The sequence below is a fragment of the Thamnophis elegans genome, chromosome 5 (genome assembly GCF_009769535.1).
Source record: "Thamnophis elegans isolate rThaEle1 chromosome 5, rThaEle1.pri, whole genome shotgun sequence".
Taxonomy (NCBI): Eukaryota; Metazoa; Chordata; class Lepidosauria; order Squamata; family Colubridae; genus Thamnophis; species Thamnophis elegans.
Genome location: NC_045545.1, coordinates 51,588,840 through 51,605,038, shown reverse-complemented (window position 1 = coordinate 51,605,038; position 16,199 = coordinate 51,588,840). Strand labels below are relative to the sequence as shown.

Below are 16,199 nucleotides of genomic sequence, written 5' to 3'. Positions count from 1 at the left end.
CAGTGAGAGCAATTAATCAATGGAACAGCTTGCCTACCAGAATTGTGCTTGCTCCATTGTTGGAAGTTTTCAAGGAAATGTTGAATATCCATTTGTCTGGAATGGTAGGAGGACTCCTGCCTTAGGCAGGGGGGGTGGACTAGAAAACTTCCAAGATTTATGATTCTATGATCTTTTGTTACCTTTGGTGACCTTTCAAACACCTGATGTGTTTCTGCATAAATGCTAGCAGATAAAGGAGCTTCTTTCTTCATTTCTTTCACTTCCTGGAAAATAAAAGTGGTTATTGTTCTCAGGCATGGATACTGGCCTTCTGTAAACAGACATGTACCCAATATTTCACATTTAGTATAATCTCAAGAAAACATTACTGGGTGAAGAGTAACATGTTACATAATGATACTCGACCTAAATGGGCTTAGTTGCATCATGTACTAATTTGGAAAAAATCTTATCATCGTCCATAATCCTGCCTAATTAACAGGCCCAAAGCAAAGTATGCAAATGAAACAAAAATGTGATACACAAAATATTTGATATGTTTTGGTACAGAACTAAATTACTTAGTACAAAATTGCAATTTTATTTTTTCAGCTTGCCGGACACTCAAAAAAGGATGCGTGGAGGTCACAGGGATAAAAGGTGCCATTCAAATCAAATACAGCACACAGGAGGCAGTACTGGTCAAGAAAAATGCACGGGGGACATAGGGATATGTGAGAGGTGCTGCACTAGATGGAACTGGTACAACAGGGGATGGGATGGCGTAGGTTGGGAAGGTTGCCTGGGGATGCTTAGGATTCTGCAAGAGGTGCTGTACATGTTAAAAAACAGCATTTGGGACAGTGCAAGTGCTGAAGGGGCTGCATGAGTCAGGAAGAGTGCCGGGAGTGCATAAGGTGTCATGCAAGCCAGGGGAGAGTTGCGGGGGCAGAAAGGCTGCATGGGGATGCCTAAGAGTTGCCATATGAGTCAGGGAAACCACATGGGAGTACAACATGGGTCAGGGTGCACAGACAAGCGCAAGAGATGCTGTATGAATTAGAGAGGGTGCGGAGGGAGTAGTGCAGGCCAGGGAAAGCGCTCATGAGACAGCACATGCTGAGGGTTCCTTCTTCTTTATTTGACCCTTCTTTCCCTTTCCCTTCCAGCAGGAAAGTTGAGTGGGATTGAAAAACTTGTTGGGAAATTGTCATGGAAAGTTGAAAATGAAAATCATGTGAACTCCAATAGCAGCCAATAGTATGAAGCAACCACAACGTCCCCGAATTTCATTCCTTTGGGAATTGTGGGTCCTGGATTTTGGACACATTCTGCATTTGAGGTAATTCAAATATTGCTTCCCTATAATGCACTATATTGGACACTTAAAGGTCATGAGAGTTTTAGTATAATATGTAGATAACTGTTACAATTCACATTTTCAGTATAGGAACATACTGCAAACAATGTGCAATAGTCATGAATCTGGCTAAGAATTTCCTCCCAAATGATTCATTGCAATTTATCTTACGTTAGATGACCTGGATTCACATTATATCTGGAGATTAGCAAGTCTTTCCTACTACTTATAATTAAAGATTAGCATTAACCTGAGTTTTCACAGGTTTGGAACAGAAAACTATTCAAACAAAGACAGGCAAAAATCACTTCAACAAATCACGAAGATAATCCAGAAGAAACCACAGCAAAGATAATCTTCTAAACAATACAGTGCAATTCAGCTTTGTCTCCAAGATGGAATAATTTGGAAATTAAAGGCATGAGCAGAGATTGGTTACTATAGGCAATATTCTTACAGTATTCTTGTTTCCCCTTTCAGATATGAAGTTTTACTCTTTATTCTCCTGTTCAACCAGAAACTAGAGATATTTTTTCTGACATATAGCAATAGCATTTAGACATATACTGCTTTACAGCCCTCTCTAAGCGGTTTACAGAGTCAGCATATTGCCCCAACAATATGGTCCTCATTTTACCGATCTCGGAAGGAGGGAAGGCTGAGTCAACTTGAGGATCGAACTGCCAAACTGCTGGCAGCCGACAGCCAGCAGAAGTAGCCTACAGTACTGCGTTCTAACCAATGCGCCTCACAATCTCCAGGCTGTGTAGGCACAATGAGTAAATATCAGCTGCGAAATCTGCATTGGCGTCAGGAAGGGCATCTGGCCAATACACACTTAGCTCCTTTCAATTGCCCCAATTCCACCCTGATGCAAGGGATTACGGGGGATATAATATGTACACTGTACCTAATAAAAGATCGAATAAAAGAGTAAATGGAATATTGCAGCCTTTGTTGGCTCAGAACAATTTTTTTTCTCCAGCATTTGATTCTTTTTTTTAATCTTTCAGACTCTTGATAGTTTAAATGTATAAGGAAGATTATTTTATTTTTGAGATACAAAAACAGTAGAATCTACATTTCTTTACTTAGATTTTAATCAATGCCCGCACCTTACTACCAACCACAGTGCTAAAAAATCAGAGCACTAAGAGAAAACAGAATAAGGAATGGTCCCTTCACTTCAGAGGTAAAGCATGCTTTGAAGAACATTGCAATATAATGATAGAAGTCACGATATTTTCCTTAATTAAGTTTACATCTTACATTTCAATCAGGGAAATAGCAGAAAATCCCAATGGCTGCAAGGTTTATCAGCCAGTGAAAGCCAGTAACAGAGCTGTTTCTGTAAACTTTTTTAAAAGTAAAGGCTAAAACTGAAACCCCAAAATTTCCAGACAGCAAGAACCAATTGCTGGAAAATCATCACTTTTTCATGAAATGCAGCTGCTGCCCTTTTAGAATGAAGGGAAAACATTATCTGCTGTAGCTCTACTTCTTTTGTCCCCTATAGAAAAGGCCTTTTCTGAAAGACATTTTAAAAATATATATTTCTGATTTAACAAATGAGATAGCAAATGGGATTCCTGAAACTTCAGTTTTGTATGTGCACCTTGCTTTATAGAGAAATACTGGAAATAAGAGATGGATATAAAATAATTCTGACAAATTACAGAAAATACAAACTTACAAAAACTCAGAATCAAAACAAAACACTCTGGGCTGTATGAAGCCAGACAGAAGAGTTACAGTCAATGTGCTGAACTATAAATGCACTTGCAGAAATTATTCTTAAACTCTGTATTGATGTGCTAGCAACCTTGTGTCTACACCTGGACAATACTGTCCCTTCTTTCCTCTCCCAATAGTGCATGCTAGAGAAAGGATTAGTCCAGACCTTCCATTTCAGATATTTCTAGATCTTGAGAAATAGTCAGCCGAGTAGTTCTGAACAGCCTCAGTTTTTAAAGGCACAACAGTAGAGATCAATGAGGGATGACCTGAAACCAAAGAGCTAGAAAACAAGAAGGAATTCCAGTTCTGGACTTGGCAAAATGAGAGGACAAACTTCTGCAGTGACCCAACTGATCCATTTGCAATTCTTGGAAAGAAGATGCTCCTGAGGATGAAGAGCTGCAGCAGCTACTGTAAGATAGCAGCATACTATTCTTATGCAGAGACAAATTTCAATCCATGTAGCCATCAGTGCTTCTAAGGCATTCTTTCAGATTTCACCTTAAATTATCAAAAATTGCTGGAGATAAAGAAAACAGGAACTGGGGAATCCAGTATTTCCACTTGGCTCTTCACCAGGAGGGCTGTTCTGCCTTTCCAGTGCCCTATCTTAACTGTGCAGAGATCAGGAGAAACTGTTCCTTCTTACTTTGCTCCATCAATTTGTTCACTTCATTTCTTCCTACGAATCTTGGGCTTCTTCACTGGACGGAGGTAAGGATTGTCTATCAAGTTCTCCTCTCCATTTCGACTGCCAGAAAGAGAAGTATTGTGCTGAAGTACTGATGCATTCTCCTTCTCAGCTCCTGAATCGTCCTGGAAGATAAGACATAAAGTGAATATTATCAGATTTAGAACTGAAAAATTAGTACCCATAAGAAAAACCAAGATGGAACAGAAACAGATATACAACATGCAACAGGCACACAACCCTGGTACATCCCAGATAATATGATGCCTTCTGCTGAATAATGGGAAAAATCATTCTGGAATTAAAGTAGTACAAGACTGAGCATTGATGAGGTTCGCTTTTCAGGATTAAAAGCTGCTGTTGAGGAAGAGGGGAAAATGAGGTAATTCATGCAATAATCCTGCTTTTTATGTATTTTGAGGATGTGTTACTATGAACTCTGGTGATCTGGGATCATTTTGTTTTTAAATGGATATTTTGCCATTTTAACATTTAACCAGATAGCTTCCACTAATGGATAATGTTGCCATAGGCAAAGCTTACCCAACTGCTAAGGGAGATGGAGAATAGATATCCTCTCTCAAACAATTGAACAAGTGATCCCTATCTTGCAGTGCTGCTTAATTGTCCACAAAGTTTTTTTTTAATTCTCTGTTTAATCCACCTGTTAACCCATATGCCAGATTCCTGCCAAATAAAGATGGAAGCATAGCTCTCATCTATCATCAGTATAAACCTTGATCAGACTGCAGCAACATTAGTCTGTTCTATTAAAAACCAAGGGCATGTTTCCTTTCTACGTTTCTCTTCCTTTATACAGCAGGTTCATTCTTCTCTAGATCAAAAGTTGCCCCAAAGCGAAGAAGGATATACAGGTAGTCCTGAACTTACAATAGTTTACTTAGTGACTGTTAAAAGTTACAACAGCAAAAAAAGTGACTTATGACCATTTTCACACTTATGACCATTGCAGCATCCTCATGGTCATGTGATCAAAATTTAGATTCTTGGCAACTGATTCATATTTATGACCGTTGCAATGTCCCGGGATCACGATCCCTTTTTGCGACCTTCTAACAAGCAAAATAAATGGAAAAGCCAGATTCACTTAACCACCGTGTTACTAATTTAAGAACTGCAGTGATTCACTTAACAAATGTGGCAAGAAAAGTTGTAAAATGGGGCAAAACTCACTTAACAAAATTGTCACTTAGCAACATAAATTTTGGGCTCAGTTGTGGTCATGGAGAACTACCTGTATTACACAGAGGAAAACTACACCACCATGTGGCAGGTTTGCTCCAAAAGTCTTCTAACTTTTAAGCATTTTTTGCATCTACCCTGTTTCCCCCAAAATAAGACCTCCCCATATAATAAGCCCAATCTGGCTTTTGAGCACATGCACTGAAATAATCCCTCCCCCAAAATAAGCCCCCCTCTAAAATATTTAAATGCATGTGCAGCCAGTCCCTGCCACTTCCTGGCAGGGGGAAGGGGGGAACATGCCCCATGCACCCCATAGATACTTGCCATCCATGTGGAATGGACTTGCAGAAGCTGCGCCCGCAAACCCTAGCTACCATGCCCCTTCTCTTAGTGGCAGCTGCAAAAAGAACAGCAGGCCCAGTGACACTAGGGCTGGCAAGAGTGTGCCAGAAACAGACACAGAACTTCCAACCCTCTCTGGATCAACTGATCCGCGGTCCATGGGCAGAGGTTAAGGGGCCTCCTGCACCTCAAAAATAATAAGAACTCCCCAAAAATAAGGCCAAGCGCTTATTTCAGGGGTCAAAACACCCTGTCTTATTTTGGGGACAACACGGTAGGATTATGTAGCAAATTGGGACTTGTAAATTTCATTTACAAGGTGGCAGTTCAATACAGAGTTTCCAGAAATTTATTGCTTATATTACACCGACTTGAGCAAAACATCTTGAGTTCTACCATGCTCATCTGGAGAGCGAGGTTCTCTGTGTCTGTCTGGTCATCTTGTTCAGATGAATCAGTCTCTTCCATCTGCTGCATCTCCAATTCAGAAGGAAGCAGAGCTGTCAGGTAGGGTATTGCAAAAGGCCTGGCAGCTATCACTGAAGACAAAGAAGGAGAAATTATTTTAGAAAACAATCAGAAAAAGTGATTTCTGATTCTTCTCTCAGATAATCCGCCTAAAATATAGGAAGCAAAGAAGGAAAATTGATTTTACCAAGAAAGAAGCAGATTGTTTTAGATCATTTATTGCCCTATAAGTTGTGAAGAGATATAATGTAACTCTCTGTGTAATGGATGTTATTGTTGAATATCTGTTAACAATGGGATTATTACACATGCTCTATACAGGGCTACCCTGTATATTCGGAATCTACAACTAGTACAGAACATAGACAGCTCTGGAGACCCCCCCTCAGGTGATACACATGACACTGCTGTTATGTGAGCTGAACTCACTGCCTATTTGTTTCTGGATCCAATTCAAGGTGTTGGTCATCAGCTTTCCTTTATGGAATAGATCCAGGGTATCTGAGGAACCACCCTACCCCAATGGGACTAACCTGCCCCTCTCATTCCAGTGGGAAGGGCCTACTTTGGATCCTGTCAGCCAAAAAATTTCAGCTGGCGGGATTCAAGAAAAGACCCTTTTCTGCTGCGGTCCCCACCCTCTGGAATATTCTCCCATCAGAGGTGAGATCTGCCCCCATATTCCTGGCCTTCCCCCAAACATCTAAAAGCTTGGCTCTGCTGCTTGGCCTGAGGCCCCAACAGGGAGCTGCCACAAGATGTAGATGGTCTCCAGGCTAAAGGCAGTGCTGGAACTCAGGCTTCCCCACTCCTGGTCCAGCACCTTAAATCTATAGACCAAACATGCTCTGCTAGGCTTAGTAAACATATTTTGCGTGTCTCAAAAACACACACAAAAGGAAACATTCCAACAATTTTAGCCCTATCTCCACCATCTCAACCATATGATGCCCAGCTGCCAAAAAAGCTACCTGCCTTTGATCCTAAGCACTAAGCATTATACTGAAACAATGTATCCTCCCCCCAATTGCAGCCTAGACACCTCTTACAAGGAAAAGTGCTGACATCATCTTTGAAAAGACTCTGTGTCTCTCCAGTTTTTGCCATGAAGCGGGTCAAAGCTCTTTCAACATCTCGTCTCTGTGAAGCAGCTTTTTCTCGCAAGATCTGATAATCCAGTACAGGCTCCCGATAAGTCTGTAGGCAAAGGAAGGGAAAACAGAAATAAGGACTATGCATTAACTTATCACATGCCTTTCTCCCACTCTCGGGGGGGGGGGGGGAAAGAGCCAGTCACTCATGCACATCTAATGGAGAATCAAAGCTTTTTATTCATGGCATGTCTTCCAAAAACAGCAGAAAAGAATTTCTATTCTAGGACCACACATTTAACACTAAAGGAAATTTCTACTGCATATCGTTCTGTATCACTTTATGTATTTTTAACAATACTTTATGATTATTTTATGTAAGACTTACTGGTGTTTTGATGTAAGTATGAGGATCCGGAAACTCTGGGAAATGGCTAGGGATGTGAGAAGGATGAGGTTTGTTCTGTCCAGCTGTCAGGGCTTTTGGGGTGACAGGCTGATTTGTTACAGGAGCTGTAATTGAAAATGGAAATTTGATGACAACTTCTACCACGATGCTATCAGTCAACTGAAAAGAAAAATAATGCAATGGCTCTGCCATCTAATATGACAATTTGTTCAGACAAAAGGAATAAGAACATTGTTCAGGAAACAAAATATGAAAAAGCAAAATATTTAATGCAGACCAATCCTGAAATAACACGTTAACTAATTTGAAACCACCAAAACCATAGAAAATTCTACTCTGAACCGTCTTCTCTTTTCCATTGATTATCAATCCAGTGCCATCATGTACTTTTTCCATGTTCTCAAGTTCAATAACAAGGAACATGGATAAAAGGATAACAAGATCCATATACAACCAGTTCATATTTAGGGCTCAACTGTGCCATTCTGAATTCCTTAACTGACATGATAGGTGATAAGAATGGGGCACAGCTAAGCAGAGGACAGAGCTCCTTTAATGGCTGTTAAAAATGGGATATTCTAAAAATGGGATCATCCCATATCTATTATCAGCCCTGAATCAGCATAAATAGTCCCACCCAGATATGGACACACTGATTTCAATGGGAGATTCTTAAAGGTCTGCCAGATGCTCTTTCAACTACTGATTTCAACAGAAGTTTGATGGCCATTAAATCTGCTTAAAACTGCATATATGTATTGCTTAAGAGTACCACAGAAATTTCTAATGAAAGATTAATGTAACAGCGTGAAAAGCCATGTAATGTATAATAGACATAAGTCAGCTAGGCTAACCTTTCATTCTATGTAAATAGCTAAGAAAGGTGATTTCAAGAAAAGCAGGCTTCCAAACAGAAAAAGGTACTGTACATAAAAAAATATTTATTTAATGCGCTTGCCTGCTATAGAAATTATTCTTACCTTTGAGAATACAATACCATATTAAAGAGAAATTAGCATACGTTATCTAAGCATACTTTTGAACTAATGCATTGCACTTCTTCTCAGGACATACACAAAGTAGTAACGGGATATTAGACAACAGCTTACATACGTGCAGTGATCACCATCCGCTGAGAACGTTTAGCATATGCAGGGAGCATCTCCACATTAAAGCCTAAAATATACGAAAAGAAAAAGCATTTGAGCAAGTCCCCTCTCTTGATTCTACTACAATATTTACCAACTGGGCAACTTTCAGTTTGTGGATTTCGAGTCTGAGGATTCTTAGCAATGGCTATACTAGTTGGATAATTCTGGGAACTGAAGTTTATCTACTTGGAAGTTGCCCATTAGGAAATATTGCTCTACAGAGTTCTACAGAGGACCAGTAGAACAAGAATATATCCAAATATATCAGTCTGTTCTGACAAGTTGATATGTAACTCCTAAGAATGCAGTCAATCACATGTTTAAAGTCAATCACAAAATAGGATGTACCAGTAAACAAAACAAAATTGAAAAAGGGATTATGTTGTCTTCAGCTGCTCTGACATAGTATCCACGTGCACATGATCTGCACTCAGATGCTTTGTTCTCAATTTTATCAGATCAAAGAAAAATGTGTGTAAAATCTATTTCATACTGAATATTACTGCATAAGTATTTACATTGAATGTTATATTTCAAGATGTACATCATCTCTCCAAAACCTTATATAAAGATAATTCAGCTCTCCTGCTCAGAAAAAGGAGGACAAATGGATGAAATAAAAGGGCACTCAGACTCCAGAATGAAGAAAGGCACCCCAAAGTGCTATAAAATTCTCTGGGTTGCTGATCTTCATGATTTGATTCAGTAAATCTAGGATTCATTTTGAAGAAATCAATTATATATCCTATGTAGATAAGCCATATCAATTGCCACAAGATATATACTCTCACATCTACAGCACAGGAACATGAAAATAAACCCACCGTCTTGGCACTTACCCATTTCAACTAAGGTGACCACAATGTCTGAAAGGGTTGGCTGTGTCCTTGCGGTATGTTCACAAAAAGACTTGGCACTCCTCCCTATTTCACAAATATCTGACAAAAGAGAGTTCACCATAGCACTTAAGTTTGAAACCTAGAGTCACTTACATTATCAACATCAGCCCACTTCTGAATTAAGGAAACGATATCTCTGAAAAGTCAATTTGGTCTAGTGGTTAAGGCACTAGGCTAGAAAGCAGGACACTGTAAGTTCAAATCCTGCCTTAGCTTTAAAAGCTGGGTGGGTGGCTTTGGACCAGTCACTCTCTCTCAATCCAACTCACATTACAGGGTTGCTGTTTGGGGAAAATAGGAGGAGGAAATAACTCCAGAGAATAAAGATGGAATAAAAATGTAATTCTCCCCTCTTCCAGTGTTTAGGTTGCCAAGGAAGAGAGATATGGATAAAACTGCTATTATTCTCCTATATTATATACTATTCATAGTATTTTGGAACATGAGTCTTTAACCATCTTGTAAGGTATGTCCTTAAAATAAATACAAAACAAGAAAGGCTGACCAAAGAGGTTCATTTTTATGTTTCAAGAATTGCTAAACAAACTAGACTTTAAAGAAAAATGGATGTTAGCATTTCCCAGGGCTGAATGAATAGGCAAACATACAATATGTTTCATTATAAAGTGAAAGGATTCCTAACTGTATGAGTGTATATGTATATACACACACACACACACACACACACACACACAGATATAGTTTGATCTGGATGTAACAAACTAGATACATAATCTTACAAGCATAATCAAAATGAAAACACCAATACACTAAAGAATAAGTCTATATGCAGGAGTTGTGAAATGTTTCTATGATCTCACAGGTTAAATTGTACATTGAATTAAATTGAAAATTAAAGCAAGCAATGGATTCCATGATCGTTCATTTTTGTTCAGCATGATAATGCTAATAGTTCTATAAAAATAGTACTGCCATTTAATAACATTAACTGTTGTAAACTTGCTAAATATAGAATGGAGTTTCTTACTTGATTCTATAGTAGAATCAATCAAGAAGCTCCATTCTATATTTAGCAAGTCTACAACAATTAATGGTATTAAATGGCAGAAATCATTCCTACTATTACAAATCCCAAAAATATGTACACAGAACATTTGTAAGGAGAATGAATTCCCATTATCCATTTGTTACCAACAAATATAAATGTAAACGACCAAGTCCTTAAATTTATTTTTCTGAGGGATCTATGAGGCAAAAGAGCAACATTCCTTTTTTAAAATAAGAATGTCAAGAAACTGACCAAATAATTTAAGTTTTTCAAAATAAATTTTGGCCAAATAACCAACACAAAGATGGAGTAGGAAGATTCTCAGTCTTTTTCTCATATGCCTTGTTTGCCTTCTCACAATGAACTGTGCCCCCAGTTTGGCAAAATCACAGAAGATGTAGTCAACACTGCTGAATCCTTTCAAGACACTCCAAAATAAACAGAACTGCAGAGAGTAGAAGTGCCTGTGTTTTTGCTATTCATTCAGTTTTGGTAATTGTTTTTTCAAACACTAATGGATTTCACAGAGGAAAAATTATTTATACCACTATTATCATAATTGGGAATACTCACAGCTCTGAAGCATCTCTGTCATGGTTTCTACAGCAGCTTTCTCAGCACTCTCAAATCCAGCCTCTGTCAACAATGAACTAACTACTACCTGGAGAGTCCTTCTTCGAGCCAGATAATAATTATCTGCTGGGGTTGTAGAATGTTTACTACCTGATCGCTAAAGAGAAAACGGGTAAAACAGAATGAATGAAAGAAGAACACAAAAAATACAGAAAATGACAAGGGTAATAATTGAGTGGTTTTGGTTATTAATCAAAGAGTTTACAAAAATTCATATAGGTTCACAACTCACACTAAAGTAGGATTTTTCAGCACTGGTATGTGATTTGCTGAACAAGACAAAATGGATTAACTTGCATATAATATTAAGCCATTATGTGTATCCTATTAACCTAATAACATCCTATTAACCCAATCCTTCTGCAAAGCCAACTATGGTTTACTGCTATATGTGAATAGCAGTAAACCATAGTCTGAAACTACGAATAACAAAAAATCAGGAGTTTGTAACCAAAGTTTTGTTAGGCAGAAAAGGTGCTCCCAAACTACTACTGATGTGAAAATCCAGGCACTTTCTTCACAATCCACTTTCAGTGACTATAGCAAAAAAATGTTTATATAATTTATATGCCACTCAAATTTCAGATATTGTTGTTTATGTAATGTACAATTAAAAATAAAAATCAATTACAAATGATTAATGTAAGCATTTGGAGATAGCAGAATCTTATTTAACCGTGAAAAATGCTTCCTCCTACTAATTCATGAAACCTGACAATAAAATTGCTAAAATATGCACTGTTTTCCTCTTCTCATATCAAGTTCAGGTTGACCAATTAGTCTAAGGCTACACAAATTATCAACACAGTTTAGTCACCAGAACTCAACACTATGATAACTCTGCTGATGGAGGATGCGCTTAAAAAAAAGTTTCAAGGAGACACATTGGCAATGGACAGTATTCAGATCCAAAGAAGTCAAAAGATCTTTTGAACTCACCATGGATACCTCCTCTGTATCTGTTTGAGCATTGCTTTTACTGATCTTACATGGTAGCCTTGCAGGTTCAGCAAAATATTTGTTTTGAGTTTAGAGGTATTTGGCAGGGTGCAATCATATGTCACCACTCTTTTACCACCTCCTAAATGCTAATATGTGCAGGGTGTACCAAAAGCTTGATCCTATAATTATATAAATTACAATAAATGTTTGGATTGGTTGCCATTTTCTTTTAAACACTCCCTTACTTATTTGACCCATGACACTGTTAAACATTCCTAAGTGTAGCAATTTTCTTTGAATAAAATCAAAATATTGTGATTGATCTTTGAGGTCTGACTCTTGGTACACTCTGTACTTTCCTAAATTCCTAAACTACTATGCAATCCCAGGAAAATCTAGGTTTTTCCTCAGAATGTGCAAAAGGCACAGCCTGCACTAAATCTAAATTTCATCTTTTTTGTACATGCATCATGAAGTTGCACACATGTATGACAGGGACAGAGTTTGGACGCATGGAACAGCTTTAAATCTAGTAGTATTTTCGCTCAAAATCCTTAAGTTTATGAATAAAAGAACTGTTGCACCAGGTGGACAACGCTTGTGTAAAGAGCTAGTAAAATAAAAGGGGGAAAGATATATATTTTAAGTTTTGGCTTCCTAAACATGCATGTGCCGATCTCAGCTGTGTGCATGTTTGGGATGCCACCGTACATGCCAGGCGTTTATCACGCCCTTTGCAGACACTTGGGAAATCTGCAGAGCAACTTAATTCCGTCCCTCGATTCGGAACCGTTTGAAAAAAAAGGGGAGGGGGGGATAGACAGTTTCTGGAGCCAATCAGAATCAAAGGATTCCTCAAATCATAAATGGTTCGCCTCTAAAGATTGTGTCAGAACAGAAACCTCCCCTGCTCGGAACCTCTCGCCGCCCCAACCGAGACGCTGCGAGATGAGCCTGAGAAGGCTACCAGAACCCAACTTGATTAATGTACAGGATGTACCACAAAAAGAAACCAGTTTCCCGGAATCCATCCTTACCGTGCTAAAGGTATTAGACCCACCAGTCCCCGGGTCTGCCATCTTGGATTCATAGGAGTATATATGAGCATGCGCCGCTGCGCAGTGTCTTGTGGGACCTGTAGTTTCGAGACGTAGAAGGCGGGCTGAAAGCGCGTTTTCGGCCCTACGGAGAATTGGGGTGTGATAACTGTTACTCCGCCTTAAACACGCGGGATGGGAATGCTCTTAAACAAAATAAACTCGGTAATAGTAATGAGCAGGTTTAACTGTACCGTTCCCATGAGTCTGAAGTCAAATGAACCAAGAGGAATGTAATTGTAATTGGCTATTGCCGCCCTTAGATTTGGTGGGTCCTACTTTTAGGAAAAGCTGTGATCAGTGTCTTGAACATTTGATTTGATCGATAATTGTTATTGATAATTAGCCATTTGATTTCTGAAGCATTATCTGTCCTGGGGAGCAGAAGGTTGTAAACAGTGGTCCCAATGAAACAATACATTCGAAATACACCGTCGCGAAATGTCAGTACAAAGCTCAAACACATTTGCAAGCTGGGGATAATAACATGTTTGTAAGAAAGTAGCTTTACAAATGTCTGTCATGTTAAATCTACTAATTTAATTTCAGATGAATACAATTTTTAAAGTTATTTTCTATATTCATCTGTCACATTTAAATATTAAGTATATTAAGCTACATTAGACACATTTACATTTGGCTCTGGTAAAATATGGCTTTATCCATGAATCAAGAGAACACCACACTTCCAAATTTCTATTGTTTCTATCTCCTACTGCCTTAAAAATGTGTATTATGTTTTCTTAGGTATCTGCAATCAGTCCTGTTCTTTGGAATGCTGCTTCCAAGGCTGGTTTGGTTCACAGTTTTTTCCCCTTTTTTAGTTTTTCTTAGATGTAATGTTGATGTAGTTATCAGCATATTTATGTGGTCTGGAGTTATCATTTGTGTACTAGTATTTATGCAGTCCAAAATGAGCACCCAGCAAACCCCACTCTTCATCACACTGATGTTACATAGTCTGGTCATAAAAACTCTGCAAGAAAACAACCCCAGAGAGCACCACGAACCCAACAAAATTCCCCTTTTCTATTTCATATAAACAGAAGCAAAATACATTATTTGTATGTCCTTCCCTTACATCTTTACATTTCTTCATGTTGTATGCCAAAAGATCCAGGCAGGTCTTATAAGACGCAGCTATGTTTTTCTATAGATGTTTACTTTTCATGTACAGTACTTAATGAATCCTTTGAGTCTGAGCGAATCCCAGCATTATCACCAATTGTTACTGGTTATTTCTTAGACTATATCTAATTAGACTGACCCAGTTTCAAGAGACAAACAAAAGTACTGGGCTTTGGTTTCTTTATATTTCCCTGTAAGGTTTGGGGAAATGGTTTATTTTGTAAAATCATATAAAAGCGATGTGCAACTCTCATATATTCTATTCTTTTGCAACCGCAAACTATTACTGAGTAATACGTGTCGGGCACCCACCCTGCTGGCCATTGAGAAGTATCTGAAGATCTCATTCTGCCGACTCACTTGGGTTCACAAAGTAACATATAACCTTGGGTTGGTGTCTTGAAGACCCTCCTTTCATCTTTTTAACTTTATTAATTTTATCCTTGTTTTAATTGACTCCCACTGGAATACAATTCATTTTTGTTTTAATTGTACACTGCCTAGTTGCTGATTAGCGAGATGGATGCTTTTCAAATTCAACAAATAATTACCATTACACTATACCATGACAAAGCTTATACTATGCTCGATATACTATTACCATTTAATAACTAGTATTCTATTACAATTACCTGCTAATAATCTGTATACTATTACTAGCATGCTTCATCATTTCTTCCTTAAGCCTGTTCTGCCTTAAATCTCTTCTTTTTTAAGATTTCTTCTTTTCTCGTTAATGCCCAAGGTACCTTGTTTGCTGGTACCTTGTTCTCTTCCCCCCACTGGGTCAATGTTGTAGTTTTATTGGCAACTCTGCCGTGCTGACCCTGAGGGAAAGGCTCAAATGGGAGGAAAAGAAAGCAGCACAGGTGCTTGCAATTTTGTTAAATAGCCTGCCTTTCCACATTTTACCACTTATATAAGTCTTTCTCTTGTATTTTGATTGCTTATGTCTTATTTTCCAACCCACAATATTATAGCCCATCTTTTGGTTTGAATTTTGCTCATAAAATGGCATATATAACTCTTCCTATTTTTTTTACCCACAACAATCCTATAAGGTTGGGGGTGGAGAGGGAGAGGGGGGGGGAATAACCAAATGTACAGATATAGAATATGTGGTACCTAGTTTAACAGCAGTAACTGTAAGAGGGATGTAGGTGTCCTAGTAGACCACCATTTAAGTATGATCCAGCAGTTTGCTGCAGCTGCCAAAAAAGCTAATGCTGCCTCAATAGAGAGATAATGTCAAGACAATGAGAAGTGATAGTACTGCTTTACACCACACTGGTGAGACCACACTTGGAACATTTCATTCAGTTCTGGTCACTATGATACAAAAGGGTTTTTGAAACCATGGAAAGTTGCACAGAAGACAACGACGATAAAGGGTCTGGAGGCTAAATCATATGACAAACAGTTGAGAGACCTATACATGTCTAGCCTATTGAAGAAAAGGATCAGTGGGGACCTGATAAATGTCATCCAGTACTTAAGGGATTGTTATGAAGAAGAGGGGATTGACTTATTCTCTAGAGCACCAGAGGCCAGGACAAGAAGTAATGGGTAAAAGCTTGTCAAAGAGAGATGCAACCTAGAAGTAAGGAGAAATTTTCTGAAAGTGAGAGAATCAATGGAATACCATGCTTCCTGGGGTTATGGGTACTCCATAACTACAGGTTTTCAAAAATAGACTGGAACCATATGGCTTGGATGGTCTTGAGAAGGAGGTTGGATTAGAAGACCCTCAAGCTCCCTTCCTGCCCTATGATTTTGAGTTCTTAACTACTATATCTTGCTAGCTTCCTAATGTACATTAGATTTCATACATATTTTGATATATCTTCTGAAAGTTACAAGAAACATGGATTGTTAGGTAGTATTTTGAAATGTTTGCTATGTAAGTGCCAGCATTCAAGTATTATTTCATGAAAGAGTCCTATGTACTGTATGTGGCCTCCCATCCCATCTACTCTGTATGCTCATTTTTATGTGTTCAGATTTCCTGGAAAATATGCACAGAAAAGAACAAAAATATTGAGCAAATAGCAGAG

At 38.4% G+C, this 16,199-nt stretch overlaps 1 protein-coding gene across 1 annotated transcript; it reads right to left on the bottom strand.

Annotated features, from left to right (window-relative positions):
- Nucleotides 1-2,424: 2,424 nt before the first annotated feature.
- On the bottom strand, nt 2,425-14,808 carry TAF8 (TATA-box binding protein associated factor 8). Its single transcript, XM_032218569.1, is given in 10 exon segments — nt 2,425-3,895; nt 5,715-5,857; nt 6,836-6,983; nt 7,266-7,390; nt 8,400-8,462; nt 9,277-9,375; nt 10,919-11,075; nt 12,958-13,020; nt 13,023-13,102; nt 14,778-14,808. Coding segments are annotated over 10 exon segments (1,053 nt in total). The 3' UTR covers nt 2,425-3,751.
- Nucleotides 14,809-16,199: the final 1,391 nt, after the last annotated feature.